This window comes from Asterias amurensis, chromosome 14, assembly GCF_032118995.1.
Source record: "Asterias amurensis chromosome 14, ASM3211899v1".
Classification (NCBI taxonomy): Eukaryota; Metazoa; Echinodermata; class Asteroidea; order Forcipulatida; family Asteriidae; genus Asterias; species Asterias amurensis.
The window spans coordinates 8,320,600-8,339,101 of NC_092661.1; the positions used below are offsets into that span (position 1 = coordinate 8,320,600).

The following is an 18,502-nucleotide window of genomic DNA, read 5'->3' on the forward strand; positions in this document are numbered from 1 at the left end:
AAAATATTTTAATTTTATTTCGGGACCTCAGAATTAGTTGAGATACACCAAGTGAGAAGACTAATCTTTGACAATATTCAAAGGTGTCCAACGTCTTTTACAGCCATTATACACTTTCAAGAAAGTTAACAGATTTACAAATAATTTACAGGGTTTACAGAAGGTAATGGTGACAGACTTCTCTTGAAATATTGTTCCATGAAATGCTTTACTCTTTGAGAAAACATTAACACAATATCAATTCTCGATAGCGAGAATTACAGATTGATTATATACACATGTCATGACACGGCGAAACGTGCGCAAACAGGAGTGGGTTTTCCTGTTATTTTCTCCCGACTCCGATGACCGATTGAGCCTAATTTTTCACAGGTTTGTTATTTTATATATAAGTTGTGATACACGAAGTGTGGGACTTGGACAATACTGTTTACCGAAAGTGTCTAATGGCTTTAAAGGGCAAGGAGTACTTCCAAACCAGCAAATTTTTGAGAGATTTTAAGACAATGTGCCCCTTTAATACTGGACAAAGCCCACTGTCTTTTTGTAAAGTGGTTAGACTGCAAAACTTGCAGTCACAAATTTGTGGGTTCAAATCCTGATTTCAAAATGATTAGAAAAATGTATTGTTGTCACAATTTCTTGATTTGGGAATTCATAGTCATAAATATTAAAACAAAAAAAATGAGAGAGATTGGCAGTTGCCAGCTTGCTGATTATATTCCCTTGTGGAAGCTTTGCTAAATTCCATGGTTAAGAAATATCATCGTAACAAATGATCAAACACAATTACCTTGTTTCTCGGAAATTACACTATTAAAAAAATTCAAAATAACTAAGCATTAAAAATAAACATTAACAAATAATATCAAACAATATTGAGATGTAAATGTTTTGACTACAATGACTATAAATATAAATACAATATCTATTTCAATCTGTTTAAAGAAGCAACCATAGTTTGACGTTGCGCTGGGCACCAGTAGAGAACAACGACATTAAAGAAAGTGGTTTTAAATTAATTTATAAGCCATTTTGAGATATGGTTGACACAATTACACCCAAACCATACACTGCACTCCTATAGGGGCCACCATATCTCAAACAGACTTAAAGGCAGTGGACACTATTGGTAATTACTCAAAATAATTTTAAGTATAAAACCTTACTTGGTGACGAGTAATGGGGAGAGATTGATGGTATAAAACTTTGTGAGAAACGGCTCCCTCTGAAGTGACATAGTTTTCGAGAAAGAAGTAATTTTCCATGAACTTGATTTCGGACCTCAGATTTAGAATTTGAGGTCTCGAAATCAACTACAAGTATAAACACACACAACTTCGCGTGACATGGATGTTTTGCTTTCATTATTATCTCGCAACTTCGACGACCAATTGAGCTCAAATTTTCACAGGTTGGTTATTTAATGCATACGTATGTTTAGATTCACCAAGTGAGAAGACTGGTATTTGACAATTACCAATAGTGCCAGTGTCTTTAAGGCTTTAAGGCTTAATCTCAAAGTCTGAATAAATTACAAAATAATTAAACCCAAATTACATGTAGGACCTACATGCAGGAAAACTATGTAACCTATTTAATTTTTCTTATACAATTTAACATTTTTCCATTAGAACCCAAACATACTAATATATTTTATCTGGTTAAGTTATCGAGATAGAAAAAGAAAACTTTTTTATTATTTTATAATTTACATAATTTTAAGTTTAAATTCAATTCACATGTACTAAGCCCACAAAATTTCCGCGTACAAGTACAGGGTGCTCCTTAAAGCCATTGGACCCTTTCGGTACAGAACAAAAAAAAAAGTTCACAGATTTACAAGTAATTTACAGGGTTTACAGAAGTTAATGGTGAAAGACTTATCTTGAAATATTATTCCATGAAATGCTTTACTTTTTGAGAAAACTGTAAAACAATATAAATTCTCGTTAGCGAGAATTACGGATTTATTTTAAACACATGTCATGACACGGCGAAACGCGCGGAAACAAGAGTGGGTTTTCCCGTTATTTTCTCTCGACTCCGATGACCGATTGAGCCTAAATTTTCACAGGTTTGTTGTTTTATATATAAGTTGTGATACACGAAGTGTGGGACTTGGACAATACTGTTTACCGAAAGTGTATAATGGCTTTAAATATCTATTAGTGTAGCGTAGAATTATTAACCACACACATTCGCACACAGTTTGTTCACTGTAACAAGGTGAAATCTCACGCCACTGGTTATGTGGGTACATGTACATCAAGGAATGTTTCAGAAGCCAACCACCTACATACACTTGGTAAAGCCAGGATTGGTGGGCGAGGGGGGAATTTCTCTTAGTGTGATGCCACTGATTGCCACCTTCGGGAAGGTCAGATCACATAACTATAAAAAAAATGTTTTATACCATCTCAAAAAAATGCTTAACAGTTTCCAATAGAATTTGAGTGAAGATGCAGCATCCTTTAAATGCACTGGACACTATTGGTAGTTACTCAAAATAATTGTTGAAACGAGCAATTTCTGTTGATGGCATAAAACATTGTGAGAAACGGCTCTTCGAGATTAATGTAGTTTTTGAGAAGAAGTAATTTCTCACTCAAATATTTGAAAGGATTTTTAGACCTCAGCTGAGGTCTGACTCGAGTTCAAGCATCTGAAAGCCGTAACTTCATGTCACAAGGGTGTTTAGATACACCAAGTGAGAAGAATTGTCATTGACAATAGTGTCCAGTGTCTTTAAAGGAACACATTGCCTTGGATCGGACGAGTTGGTCTGTAAAAAGCGTTTGTAACCGTTTGTTATAAAATGCATATGGTTAGAAATATATTGTAAAAGTAGAATACAATGATCTACACAAATATGCCTCAAAATTGCGTAGTTTTCTTTTTACCTCGTCGACTCCCATAAATGGCCGACCGTAATAGTTCGCGACGTAAAAGGAAAACTGTGCAATTTTGAGTGATACTTGTGTGGAAAAAAAGGAAAACTGTGCAGTTTTGAGTGATACTTGTGTGGATCATTATATTCTACTTTTAAAACATCTTTCTATTCATATGCATTTCATAACAAACGGTTTCAAACGCTTTAAATAGAGGCAACGTGTTCCTTTAAAGAGGGCATTTTTAATTTGGTGGAGCACTTTCCTCAATGTGACATTTTGAGCCCTGACATGCCTGATCAAGTCCAGAGCAGGACAATAGACAAAGAAAATAGACCAAGACAATAGACATAGAAGAGGTCCTGTTTATCACCATAAAGAATCCTGAGCGCGATTTCACAAAGAGCTAAGATTGATCTTTTATCTGCAAATCAATCAAAATAGCTGGGGCAAAGTGTGATGTAATGATACAAATCACTATGGCATTATATTGACAACTCATCTTCCAGATGAATCTAAGTGTTTGTGAAATCGAGGCCTGGCCTGTGATTAGACAACAGATGTCTTCCATCATCAACTAAAGATTCCTTAAAATTGTTAAGATCGATTTTCTCCACAGAAAACTACATGGTTAATTCACCAATAGTTAACGATATTACTTCAGTCATGCAACGACAACAACTATTCAACACTACTTATCCTTGTTATGTACATAATAAACAAACCAAAAGCACATTAATATTGCACCAAGTTTTTGAGTAACTCTGCGAGTTGAAAAGTTAACAAAACAATAATATTATACATTTCAGCAGCTTTACATGTAGCATACATGTAGTGTAAGACCAAGGGGGCAGGATGATAAACTGCAATCCAAAATTCAGGCAAACAGTTGAGACAAATTTGGCACCGTAAGAAAAATTGGACAGAGAAAGTGAAAAGAAACTTTTTTTAACCCAGTATAAGAAAATTGTACTTTTTATCCGGGTACAGTGTTGCGCAAATAAACCCCTCTGCCCCCTTTTTCATAAAGCATTTCAGAACAATAACTCTGCTTTAGGCAGTGCTCTACCCCCTATGCCTCTCCCCCTGTAAACAAAACCAAAAACAACAGCAACAATGAGCAGGATACCAGTCACAAACTGTACTCTAGGTAACCGTATTCTAGCAAACATAATTTTCTTATGCTTAGCTACATACATGTACAAACTGTACTTGTTTAGCTTAAGCAGCTCTATGAAATTGGGTCCGGACAACAATTAAGCACTAACATCTGCTAAGCATAGAAAAGTCTCGCCAAGTAACAACAGGTTACCAGCAAATAGAGTCATGTAGTCGTCTGTTGAGACTGGGTCTCCACTTGTTTATTTTCAGCTGAACGGCTCAAGGTAATTGAGATCTCTTCCTAAACAAAATGAGAGTTAACTAGAATTATGGCAAATGAGAAACCGCAACGACAAATTGTTAATTTCTGAAAGAGTGACTTACTTGAGTTGTATCAATGTTTGGGTTTATTTATATTACTTGCAACCCAAATTGTTTCAATTAATATTCAGAAATAACGGAATTTCCATTCTGACATTGGAAAAAATAATGATACGCAGTCCTTTATGAACATGTAGTGCTATCACACCCGAGGGCATCTCAAAGAACTTTCTTTTTGTCTTCAAGGTATGCCAAGCTGTGTTTAAAGTACAAGATCCATTTATTAACATCATATACATAGCACCATGTCACAGCTTATAAGGTACTGCTTGGAGCAATTTGCAGCAAACTATACCAGAAACCCCTTCTCTCAACAATAACTGTTTTCTTTTTACGTGCATTTCATATTGAACCAACGGCTTTCGTCCCATCTGTAGGAATAAAAAGCAATAATGGTTAAGTTTCTTACTCAAGGACATGACAAGACCTGAACCAAAACCCAATCTCTGCTACTGTAGTCAGAGCTTGCGTCCAGTGCGCTCGAGTGCTCGGCCTTGACACGCAAAATGTTATAGTTTAACTCTCATTTTTTGGAAATTGATCAACGGTAGCAAGCATATTAACAAGTCATGAATACAGACACTCATCTATCTGATTCAGTCAGCGCCAAACAATTCTTCCCCGTCACCAGGTGACTGAAGGCTCTGTATAGCATTGGTGCTAACATGACCCACGCTCATCACTTTCATCTCGTTACCCTGGTCCGGCGTCGACAGTGAGGGCGCCCCATCCCCCTGCAAGAGCGAGGCGGCAGAGGATCGCTCAGACGACTGGCTCGATGTTGATTGCATTGCTTCATGGGACGGCATCCTTAGATTTGAAGCCCTCGCTGGCTTGGCCGGGGACGGCGTCTTGGGGTTTGTGACTCTGGTGGCCTTCTTTGTGGGAGAATGATGGGCCGCACCTTTAGGGCGGGCGGATGATGTGGATGGGCTGTTTTCGTGCAGGGGCGTGGCTGATGTACTTGTGGTGTGTGAGCGGGTGGGGCTGTCTTCACTAGGATGTTGATAGCTCAAGTCTTCTTCACTTTCATCATATAATGCATAACTGGAATACAAAGAGTGGACGTAATTTGTACTAAGCTTGGGCGATATTGCTTTTATTATCCCACGATATATCATCAAAAAAGTATTGCGATATTCGATTAAATCGCGTTTATATTTGAAGTGTAAAATTCTGACATTTTACTATGCCCAATTTTCGTAGATCTAAAAATCTAAACCAATCGAGGTATGGATCTGTGAGGTGTACTGTCTACGTATGGTGTTATAGCTCTATGAGTTACACACACATAAAGTGTCTTTTAAAGTGTCTACTGCGCATGACTGTTCTTACATGTGTGTATATCCTGCCCATTTCATTCTAGCTAACCAATACACATCCATAATGCACATATGGGGTGACCTCTCATTCATAAAACGGGTTGTGGATGAGTTGTGGTTTGTGTAATATGATCCCATTGTGGTCTGCAGTTTGGTGGCGAGGCGGCCCAATAAAAATTTTGAGCTACAAGCCCTGCAGTCTTGTAGACATTTTTTCCATTACAGAACAGTTAACGATTTCCCTTGCATAGTAGAGCTACATGTAAACGCTACACAAAATAATTATATCAGTTGCTAATCAAAAATCATCATTTGCAAGTCCACTACAAGCATTCTGTGTGCACAAAAGTCTGTTCTGTCAGAATATTTTGCTATGTAATTGTATATTCCCTGTTGGAGCCCTGGGCCCAATTTCATCTAGCCTGTAATCATAAAAACTTGCTAAGCAATTAAAAATAGGATTTAATAAAGTTTTCATTATTGTGGCTGGTGCCTCACCCAATTTTTGCTTAGCTTTCCAAGCAGTATTTTCTGCTTAACAGCTTTATGAAATTGGGCCCTGTTAACCAGTAAGTATTTTTTTTGTGCTTATACTCTAGCAGAAAATGTGTGTAAGCATAAACGTATTTCACCATGATTCTCAAGTAAGCAGAACAATTCTTGACACGCATGCACAATCACCATGGATTTGCATTGTTCATGCTAAGAGACGCCCAGTAAGCACAAAGCGGCTGCTTACATGTTTTATGACATTTGGCCCTGATGGTAAGAAAAGGGTTGAGTAACTAACCTGTAGCCATTCTCATCAATGATCTCATCATTATCATCATCACTATCTGAGTCAGGGGCAACAAACTGAACCTTCATCGTTATCTCACCATTCTGAAAACAAAGCAAATACATGTGTAATTGGATAATGCAAGAAGTGGTAAACGGCCCGACGTTTCGACCCTAGCAGAGCCTTTCTTGATGGCTTCTTTGATAATGGGTAGAAAACCCCCCAAAATGTTATACCACAGTGATCAGGGGTCGATTTCACATAGTGTTAGGACTTGTTTTATCTTGAGTTAGGACAAGTAACTCGTCCTAACTTAGGATTAATCTTAAGGTCTGCATGCTACAGTGCAGGGTTGGGACTCCCCCTTAGTCCTAAGATAAGTCTTAAGTAAGGAAGAGTTTTGTGAAATTGACGGCAGGGGCCAATTTCATAGAGCTGCTTAAGCACAAAATCTTGCTTTTAAAAGCAAACAAATTTGTGCTTAGTGAAATCAGATTACCAGCCAAGACTCCACTCATTGGTATGCTTGGCCAGTAACATGCGTAAAAAAAAAATATATTTTCATGCTTAAGCAAATTTTGTGCTTAACCAGCTCTACCAAATTGGCCCCAGGGATGAGAGTCAATGCTGACAAAAATGTCTGAAACTGGGATCCAGATCGTAGGAGGGACAATGAGTTGATGGTTATTTTCACCTTTTTATAACCCCGATTTCACGAAACGCTAGGATTAATCCTATCTCGAGTTAGGACGAGTAACTCTTCAGGTTTGCATGCTACAGTGCAGGGCTGGGATTCGTCCTAAGTCCTAAGATTAATCCTAAGATAGGAAGAGTTTGGTGAAATCGACGGCTGGAGTTACATAAAACAATGAAACAGTGCTAGAGAAGTACAAAGAGCAAGAGAATTAGATTTTATCTGAAGAATTATTTGACCAAGCAGACAAAAAAATGTCTGATTCCATGAAAAGTCTGAAATCATCCTCATCCCTGAGTGAAATCAAACTCATCCCTGAGTGATGGAAATGCTATTGGTCCAAAACCGCCAGAGCGTTCTGTTGCAAAATACTAATGTTTAAAATACTAATGATTCGGGGTTGAACAAAGACAATTTTTCCTCTGGAATAACATGCTGGCGCTCAACCAACTGAGCTACATGTATCAAGCCCTATGTGTACAGTCGCCCTGTTTTGTCAATATCTTTGTTCTTCTTTAAAACACTAATGCACGTATTCCCTCTTGTAGGATTGCTCTCGTACTTTACCACAATGGTGCAGCCTATTGGAATGTTCTACTGGTCCAAGTTGAGGGTGTGTGTCCAAGTGAACATTATTTTGCGTGGACAACTTTAAAGATGCCCATTGCAGATTCACTCAAAGCAAAGCTTCTAATCTTTACAATCAGCATTGAGCACTGATCTTTCCAGGAAAACTGTGCATACTTCAATTTAATTGAAATTGATAACTGTAATCAATAAAGCATTTGTGGCTACACTATGCATAGTTCAATTCAATTGAAATCAATAAATGTAGTCAATAAAGCATGAGGCTACACTATGCATAGTTCAATTCAATTGAAATCAATAAATGTAATCAATAAAGCATGAGGCTAACTATGCATAGTTAAATTCAATTGAAATTGATAATATAGTCAATAAAGCATGGGGCTAACCTACATGTACATGTATGCATAGTTCAATTCAATTGAAATTGATAATGTAATCAATAAAGCATGGGGCTAACCTACATGTATGCATAGTTCAATTTAATTGAAATTGATAAATGTAACCAATAAAGCATGGGGCTGTTTTGATAGGCAGAAACTTGTAGAAAGCAGCCAGACAGACAAACCAAAAAAACAGTGGAGAGTTGTCCCTTTACCTGTTGTGAGAGTATATCCACTGCCTCAGTGTGTTTAGCATCTCGGAGGCTTATTCCATTGACTGAGAGTATAGCATCACCAACAAACAGACCTTGACTACGATCAGCTGGTAGACCCTCGTGAATCTCAGAGATGAGGATGGGTACACCATGCTCCTTACCACCCTGGGGGTCAAAGGTTAAGATACCAACAAGAGAGGAAAGAAATCTTGTTCAAAGATTGTATATAAGATTGATTAAAGACACTGGACACTAATGGTAATTGTCAAAGACCAGTCTTCTCACTTGGTGTATCTCAACATATCAATAAAATATCAAACCTGTGAAAATTTGAGCTCAATTAGTCGTCAAAATTGTGAGATATTAATGAAAGAAGAAAACACCCTTGTCTCATCATGGTCACACAAAGTTGTTCGCTTTCAGATGCTTGATTTTGAGCCCTCAAATTCTAAATCTGAGGTCTAAAAATCAAATTCATGTAAAATCACTTCTTTCTCGAAAACTACATCACTTCAGAGGGAGCTGTTTCTCACAATGTTTTATACTACATGTATCAACCTCTCCCCATTACTCGTAATCAAGAAAGGTTTAATGATAATGATTATTTTGAGTTATAACCAATAGTGTCCACTGCCTTTGAAGTGAAGGCTCGATTTATAACAAGGCTCGATTGAGGTAGACTTTTCATTCATGTGCAGGGCTCGCCATTAAGCATAAATGTTGGAATACACCAAGTTAGAACACTTGTCATTAACAATTACAGAAAGTGCAACTTTAAAACACAAAGTGTTGGCGTTTCCTTAACCTTATATGTATCCATAGACAAAACCTCTCTAGTTTATTTTCTTTTAACCCCCTCTCTAACTGTTCCTTCGTTGAGTCTATTCATCTCTATACCTATCCCACCTTTGAGCATGTTCATACTTCCTGCGAATGCGATACAAATTTTGACATCACAAATTTGCAAAGAATAACTTGCAGCAGTTGAGTCGTGTTCAAAACATTCGCTGCGAAAACAGCCATCGCAGGAAGTATGAACCTGGCTTTACACTACTCACAATGACAGATAACTCACCGTGATTGACATTCCAAGACCCTCATCTTCCTCCTTGACGACTAATACTGACCGGGTTTCACCGACGCCCCGATGGCTGATTGCATCATCCTGTCGCAAAAACAAAAATATATTCTAAAATAAGATTTGCGTTAAGGGCAATCCTTTTCAAGATGAAGTAACAAAAGTCACCAAACAGAAACCATCCCACAAAGGACACCCCACGAAGTCAACAAACTATTAAGTGGCCCAAAGTCACCCAAGCAATGTCGCCCAGCGATAATCACCAAAAAATTCAACCAACTTGAGTCACCCAACAAAAGTCAACCTACTAAAGTCAAGTGACCCAACGTTATAGTCACCCAAGTAATGTCACCCAACAATAGTCACCCTAAACAAGTAGATCAACTGAAGTAACCCACAGTCATCCAACTAAAGTCACCTATTAAACTTGAGTCACCCCACAAAAGTTACCAAACAAAAGTTACCCAACAATAGTCAACTGAGTAATGTCACCCAACAATAGTCACCCTAAATAAGTAAATCAACTGAAGTAACCCACAGTCATCCAACTAAAGTCACCTATTAAACTTGAGTCACCTCACAAAAGTTACCAAACAAAAGTTACCCAACAATAGTCAACTGAGTAATGTCACCCAACAATAGTCACCCTAAATAAGTAAATCAACTGAAGCAACTCAACAACAGTCATCCAACTATTACTTAAGTCGTCTAACAAAAGTCACCCAACAAAAGTTAACTATAAGTCACCCCCCCAAAAAAAAAATAAGTCCCCCAACTAAAGTCTCCCCACTAATAACACCCAATAAAAGTCGCCCAACAATAGTAATTCAAACCCAACTAAAGTAAATCAACAAAGAAACAAACTGTCAATGTCCATACAGGGTAAACAGTTACATAGCCTATAACTTAAAGGAACACGTTGCCTTGGATCGGCCGAGTTGGTCCATAAAAAGCGTTTGTAACTGTTTTGGTTGGAAAGATGTTTTAAAAGTAGAATACAATGATCCACACAAGTTTGCCTCGAAATTGCGTAGTTTTCCTTTTACTGTGCGATCTAACACGGTCGTCGACTTATGGGAGTCAAAAACTTGACTCCCATAAATGACCGACCGTGTTAGTCGACGAGGTAAAAGGAAAACCGTTCAATTTTGAGGCATGTTTGTGTGGATCATTGTATTCTAATTTTATAACAACTTTCTACCCATATGCATTTTATAAAAAACGTCTACAAACGCTTTTCAAAGACCAACTCGACCGATCCAAGGCAACGTGTTCCTTTAAGCTCCAAGATTAGTTTCTAACAAACATTGACACAGATTGTTTTAACGTACATGTCCTGGTGGTTGGGGTAACCTGTTTCTGTAGCCTTGTCGTCCACGGCAAGCTCTGATGACTGTTTTGTGTCGGTGAAGATGAATTTCTGCTTCGAGTTGATTCCAGAGTTTGTCGTGTTCAGGCCCTCGAAGGTCTCTCCCTAGGAGCTGGATCTGTTGAATTCTGTAGGATAATTTTTTTTTTTTGGCGTCAAAATCAGAAAACAGCTTGTACTAACTGTTCACATCACATGAAGTATGACATAGCTTTAGGAAGCATACTAATAATAACTAGTTCTTAGTGCCCTGCCGTCAATTTCACAAAACTCTTCCTAACTTAAGACTAATCTTAGGACTTAGGACGAGTCCCAACCCTGCACTGTAGCATGCAGACCTTAAGATTTATCCTAAGTTAGGACGAGTTACTCGTCCTAACTCGAGATAAGACGAGTCCTAACTCTTTGTAAAATCGACCCCTGGTCTTTGGGCTAATAACATTCGTTGAACCTTTCTTAGCCCCCTCAGAATGGTTTGTCGTTATTCAAAACCGAAACTAATATTATTACCATAGACGACATTTGAGACCCTCCCTCAATATCAACCTAGTAACCTTCAATGCCAAAGCATTGACTGAATTCCATGACAAACAACATTTGTTGACAACGCCTGACCACTCACCTGCCCGCCAATTCCTTATCCAAGTACTTTGCAGCTAGCCTCGCTCCGTAGACTTCTCCTTGTAATGCCATGATGTGTTGCCTCTGCTCTGCGTTCTCTTTCTGGTATTCTTTGAGTTCTGCTTCCATACGTGCCTCCTTGATTGCATCTGACTTGAAGGACTCCATCTCTTGCTCCTGAACAATAATAATAACAATAACAATAACAATAACAATAACAGTAACAGTAACAGTAACAGTAACAGTAACAGTAACAGTAACAGTAACAGTAACAGTAACAGTAACAGTAACAGTAACAGTAACAGTAACAGTAACAGTAACAGTAACAGTAACAGTAACAGTAACAGTAACAGTAACAGTAACAGTAACAGTAACAGTAACAGTAACAGTAACAGTAACAGTAACAGTAACAGTAACAGTAACAGTAACAGTAACAGTAACAGTAACAGTAACAGTAACAGTAACAGTAACAGTAACAGTAACAGTAACAGTAACAGTAACAGTAACAGTAACAGTAACAGTAACAGTAACAGTAACAGTAACAGTAACAGTAACAGTAACAGTAACAGTAACAGTAACAGTAACAGTAACAGTAACAGTAACAGTAACAGTAACAGTAACAGTAACAGTAACAGTAACAGTAACAGTAACAGTAACAGTAACAGTAACAGTAACAGTAACAGTAACAGTAACAGTAACAGTAACAGTAACAGTAACAGTAACAGTAACAGTAACAGTAACAGTAACAGTAACAGTAACAGTAACAGTAACAGTAACAGTAACAGTAACAGTAACAGTAACAGTAACAGTAACAGTAACAGTAACAGTAACAGTAACAGTAACAGTAACAGTAACAGTAACAGTAACAGTAACAGTAACAGTAACAGTAACAGTAACAGTAACAGTAACAGTAACAGTAACAGTAACAGTAACAGTAACAGTAACAGTAACAGTAACAGTAACAGTAACAGTAACAGTAACAGTAACAGTAACAGTAACAGTAACAGTAATAATAATAATAATAATAATAATAATAATAATAATAATAATAATAATAATAATAATAATAATAATAATAATAATAATAATAATAATAATAATTATAGTTAGTTTATATAACAGCACTTTTCATGCCCGAAAAGCGTGAAAAGCACTTCACATTTGTACTGGGCCTTAACCTTAAACCATCTCAGCTCCATAGGGAAGTATACAACCTGTGCAACAAATATGCACTACTCGACTAAATCAGCCACAAGAGCAATCTCTGCCCTCACAGGTACCCATTTACCCCTGGGTGGAGAGAAGCATGTAGTTAAGTGTCTTGCTCAAGGACACAAGTGTCACGACTCCCGAACCCACACTTTGCTAAACAGAGTCACCGTGGCAGTGCGGAGTTCGGTGGTGGTGCTTAAATCGGCCATGACACTCTTCACTCTGGATAAGAAGATACTACGACGGTCAGCCCAACTGTAGTTAGGCTTGTCTAAAGCTGTACAAGCCCAATACAACTAAAGTACATACATGTACATTGCACATAATATTATGCATAATACTTCAGCTAGGACAGGCCCAACTAAATCGAATTAGCAGTAGGGCTATTTAAAAAAATCACTGAAGATACTTAGAACAACCCTCTCTTTTATAAGGGACAACCAGTAACACAATGGGTGAATTTACAGTTCTGGAATTGCTTTATAGGGTAAATCGAATTAGCATTATTGTTATTTTGATCTCTTCAGGTTGTACTTAAGAAAGGATCCTTTTCTTTCTCTCTGATTAGCAAAAGAAGAGGCATGCAATGACGTAGCTTGATTACTTGAATCATATTATGCCAATGTTGTGGCATACTGAGGTATGGATGGGTTTTCAAGAACACACTGATACTAAAGCCATTGAACACTTTCGGAACAGAATTTTTTTTTAAAGTTCACAGATTTACAAATAACTTCCCCCCATTGGACTTTTTATCCCTGCTGCCACGCGGAAAGTTACCGTGGCTGGGTTTGGTGTAATTCGACCTCACCTGGACTTATATTCTGTGAAGTTTGCATAGCATTTTATTTTGTGGTCGCGGTACGTTAACAGCGCGGAGCTGTTCCCATTGGCTGTTTAGCCCTGTTGCTGTGCAGAAGTTCTAAATCATGGTCACGGTTTAAAGTTGACAGGGAGGTCAGTTTACCATTTTGTCCCAATTGGATTTAATTTTGGCACTCTACAAAAAAAGTCGCGGTACTTTCACAAAAAAGTCCAATGGGAACACAGCGTTAGAAGTGTAAAACTAACCCAGATTGTGGAACAATAAAGGGATAGTCATTTGGTTCACTTTTGGGCAATCCCTTTGAGGCATCTGTTTGCTTTTTCTGTTTGGTTTGTTATGTCTCTCATTGTGTTCCAAATGTTTTTAAATCCTACATTTTCTGATATTGTTGCTGTGTGTTTGATGTTTTTAAAGCCTAAAAGATCCATAAATAAATAAATAGGGGGGCCTAAACAACTTGGGTATGAATTAAAGAAAATTTTACAAGATTAAGGGTTTTAAGATGTCTTGCAGCCCATACCAGTCTTTTCTTGATAGCGTCCGAGTCCACACTCTGACCAGTCTTGGCATGTAATTGCAGCTGCACTGCATGGAGTTGAAGCAACTGGGTGTGCAGTTCCTTTTCCAGGATGGATTTGGTCGCTCTCACCTCACAGACGTCTGCTCGGAGATTCATAACCTGTGCCTGAATTCAATGAAAGAACAGATTTATGTTAAATTAACACTCTAGCCTGAGATCGTAAAAGAGGCAGAGTTTCTTTAAATGTCTTTAAAAGTGTCTTGGCCGATCGGTTAAGAGCACCGAGTCCAAGCGTTCGAGACCCGGTTGTGACACTTGTGTCCTTTTAAGCAAGATGCTTATATTGATTCATCCTTCAGATGGGACCTACATGTAAAGCAGTTGATCCTGCTACAACCTACTAGTTGTGTAAATGCATGTAAAAGACACCAATGCACACTATAAATTGCTAAGAGAAGGTTTGTTGTGCTTGTGTGTCTGGCAGGGCATTTTATCTTCAACCATGAAGGCTGCTCTTAATAAAATGGAAGAAGGAGAACGAATAGTCCCTTCAAACTTTAAAAACAAGAACAATGCCTGACAGAAAAATCTATCATCTAGTAATCAGTCTTGATTTTAAAAACAATTAATTTTTGCACAGCCAAAATCTTGGGGAGGCCTACACATTTTGTTGTGTCAACAAGAACTTCAGTTTGAAAACCACTGATGAGGTGCATCCCACCACATCAGCACATGGAGGAAGGATCTCACTGACCACTCTAAATTGAAAAAAATACTGTCACCGAGCCACCTGCCAACATGCCTCTACAGTACTATACACAGCCATGACGGCGAACTTGACCCCCTCATCATGCTCATAAAATTTGGAATCATTTTGGCAAATTTTCTAGGACTTCTCTCTAATATTCTGCCCTGTTCATCATCGTTCATAAAATTTAATTTATCCTCCCCTTACCAGTTTTCACGCTATTATGTCTTTTTCTTTGAATTGGGAAAAAAATAATGATGCCTTATAACAATCGATGCCCTAATTATCTTCTTTTGTTAATATGAAGTACATGTATGAAAACATATATTAAAACTTGATGGACATTGAAATGTTCACACTACACACTGATCTTCGATGACTTCAACTGTACCCATTTGTTTTGAGTTTGTCCTGTTTTCGCGGCAAAAAAGAAAGCATGGTTTCCCGGTAAAGCCATACATGGAAGAAACATCTGCAGTGACTACAAGTGTTCTTTGAGACTCTGTGTATGACTCTATAGCAAGCAGTTGTCTTCGTTTTATTCAAAATATTTTTTTATGAAATTTTAAAATTACCATGGTTATTTGCAAAAAAAAAATAATAATAAATAATTTAATAAAAAGTGTGAATAATATGTGGCTTTCAAATCTGATTTTTATTTCTTTTTTTCCCCTTTTTGTTCTTAAAATTTATAATAAAGCGTATAAATAAACAGTGATAATTGAATCAACAAGCTGATGTTTAAACTTTAATATTAATAATAATATTGATATGAGGGTTAAAAAAAGAAAATCTCAAAAAATATCTTTGAGCCTCTGTATTTTTTTCCCAGAATGCTCAGCAAAATAATCCGTCACATGATTTGATCATCATGAATTGTGAATTGAAATAGTGTTTGATGAAACTTTTTCGGTGGGCAAATATTTTTATATGGCCTCAACATTATGACATATTTTTGTACCTTGTAGAAATGCCTACATGTAAAATACCAAACTTTTTGCATTTACAAGTGCAAATAACCAGTGGAGCATTACGTGTTTCTAAGTTTTGGTCAAGGGAGAGGAGACTCTTTGCTTGGCAAATAAAACCACACAATTTGTATCTAGGGACTGTTTACATCGCGCACAGAGAGGTAAAAGATTTGCCACGATTTCAGGGACACCTCGAAAACACGACCTCCTACGACCCCCGTATAAAGTATGCGTACACAAATCAATGCAATGTTTACCTCAAGTTTTGCGTTGTTCTGGAAAATGGTCTGCGCCTTGTGACAAAGTTGAGCGAAAGACGCGCTAAGTGCAGTCATTTTCCTCCTCCCTTCGTAGGTGATTTCACATTGGTCCGGATCAACCTCTCCAAGAAGAATATCCAAGTCGACAAATGCCTTGTCGAACTCCTTTTCAAGAAGGTCAAGCCAGTGAATCGCTGCCATCTTCTTGGCTGACATGTTGGCGTTTGGATGTATTCGTGTCGCATGGTGGCGCCCTGACGATTTAACGGTGTGATCGTGGTGTGTGGTGGTATTTTAATTTTATACTAACGACGTTGCTCCTCATCGCATGCAGCTTCAACGTACGATGATCCGCAAATAGTCGCTTTAGCCACCAATTTGGAAAACGCCTAAATCACATTAAAACAAATCTTACTAAAACACATTATATTTCTCGAAGAATTTTCTAAAAGCATGGCGAATACTGTTTTTTCTCATATCGACTTGATATAGGGACCAGTGTACATTATATAATTCTGTGTGCCCCCCGCCCCCTTCCAGAGAATCAAATTCATGGAAAATTACTTCTTTCTCGAAAACTATGGCACTTCAGAGGGAGCCGTTTCTCATAATGTTTTATACCATCAACCTCTCCCCATTACTCGTCACCAAGAAAGATTTTATGCCAATAATTATTTTTAGTAATTACCAATAGTGTCCACTGCCTTTAACCGAAATTTGAAGTTCAGTCGTCTGAAAATAATTATATCTGACTGGTTGGTTTAGAAGAGGCTGAAAGAGACTTTAAATAATTTGTGTGTACAGTATCTTTGAATATTTTATTTTTTAGCGTTGATTACTATGGGAGTAGATTATTATAGTGTGGTGCACCCATTGATCTCCGTTATTATACAGGAGATCAATGGGTGCACCCCATAGGGACAGAATCTCAGGATTGTCTAACCTGGAGCATTTTCTGTCGAAAAATAACCCATTTTTTGGTTGCTCCTCCTCCGCTTGCGGAACTTATCATCAATTCCTGAACATCTCTCCGGCTGGGCGGGAGACAGGAGGCCCATCCACCCCTCGGAACACTTGACCCCCCCCCCCCCCAATAATCTTTGAAGGACATTAGTGTTTGAATCTGACTTGATTTTTTTCAATGTAGGCCTATTAAATGTTAGATGTGGGGAAACTCTTGATATAGTCCCTATACGTGACGTGGAACAAAAGTCCTCAGATTAAAGGTTGCGTTTTCGAGATATCTCCGCCAAATCCGTAGCGAACACGTTTGCAGGAAGAATAACCCCCAATAGGAATACAATCTGAGAAACGTTCCTGGCAGTAACGCTTCTCAGGTTAAAATATTGGGGCATGCAATTGAAATTGTTTTACATAACCACATTACTTCGAAGTGAACTGTTTCTCGATAATAATGCTTTATATCTAAGCTGATGTAGGCCTTGATAAGGGAAGGTACACGTTTGGTAATATTGTCATAGACCAGTCTTCTCACTTCGTGTAACCCATCATAAGCATAAAAATAACAAGCCTGTGAAATATTTGGGCTCAATCGGTCATCGAAGTTTCGAGAAAAGTATGAAAGAAAAAACACCCTTATTGGACGTATTTGCGTGCTTTCAGAAAAGAATAAAAGACTTATAGGTAGAAGTCTTTTATTGTTTTAGTGAGAAAACCTCTTTCTCAAAAACTACGTTATACTTCAGAGGGAGAAATTTTCCCAAAACGTTTTATACTATCAACAGCTCTGCAATGTTTGTTACCAAGTAAGTTAATGTTTGTATTGAGTAATTACCAAACGTGTACCAAGCTTCCCTTTAACCAAGTTGTTATTTCAATTAATTCGAAGAGATTGTGGGTCATTCCCACATAAATCCTTGCATTTCCTTGCTCACAAGATTGTTGAATTACTCACGAAAAGGAGTTGACGAATATTTCAAATAAGGGAAATGGTCTCGAAGACAGCACAACCACCAGCGTGTATGGCCTCATCTCGACCCCTTCTCATCCGTTATCCCCCATCAATCCCTTGTATCAAAGATGTCTATTTAAATATGCAAGACCACAGTCTGTGGAGATTACCAGGTATCTGCGGAAATGGGACCTCTTCACAAGGAGCTCACTTAGAGGGTGCTTGACCGTCTGTTGCGATAAATCCCCCCCCCCCCCCCCCGTGGCATCGGTCCGGTATAGTCCTTGAGGCTGTGCTCGGTCATAATGTATTTCATGATGGACCAGGGTGTATACAAAATAAAGAATGTAGCTGCGAATGGCTACTTACCGTAAGCCGTTTTCGTTCAAAAATCTTTGAACTAAATCCTGACGAGACTTGTTGACGATAGATGTTGTTTGGACAGCAGGCCACTCATACATTCGTAGAATATTAAGATCAAAATTAAGACAATACAACCTTTCATGCACAATTATCTTTGTGATAATTTTATCATTATGGACACATTAATTTTGTGTTCATTAAAAAAAAGCGCCCCCCCCCCCCAAAAAAAAAACAAAAAAAAAACAGAGAGTCACAATAGAACCCTCCGTTCA

The 18,502-nt window shown here is 38.0% G+C and overlaps 1 protein-coding gene across 1 annotated transcript; it reads right to left on the bottom strand.

The window, feature by feature from the left end:
- Window positions 1-373: 373 nt before the first annotated feature.
- Window positions 374-16,171, bottom strand: LOC139947137 (Golgi-associated PDZ and coiled-coil motif-containing protein-like). Its single transcript, XM_071944994.1, has 8 exons — window positions 15,953-16,171; window positions 13,977-14,141; window positions 11,420-11,595; window positions 10,760-10,925; window positions 9,426-9,515; window positions 8,351-8,515; window positions 6,486-6,577; window positions 374-5,420 (listed from the first exon to the last, which is right to left on the bottom strand). The coding sequence occupies exons 1-8, from the start codon at window positions 16,169-16,171 to the stop codon at window positions 4,970-4,972; spliced, it is 1,524 nt and encodes a 507-aa protein (XP_071801095.1). The 3' UTR covers window positions 374-4,969.
- Between the last annotated feature and the right edge of the window lie 2,331 nt (window positions 16,172-18,502).

What these genes read in the sequence shown, in the direction of transcription:
- LOC139947137 (XM_071944994.1), bottom strand. Translation starts at nt 16,171, where the DNA reads ATGTCAGCCAAGAAGATGGCAGCGATTCACTGGCTTGACCTTCTTGAA. An exon ending in TACCCCAACCACCAGGACAT is followed by an intron (nt 9,516 to 10,759) that starts GTACGTTAAAAC and finishes TTTTTGCGACAG; the next exon opens with GATGATGCAATCAGCCATCG. An exon ending in ATTGATGAGAATGGCTACAG is followed by an intron (nt 5,421 to 6,485) that starts GTTAGTTACTCA and finishes TTTGTATTCCAG; the next exon opens with TTATGCATTATATGATGAAA.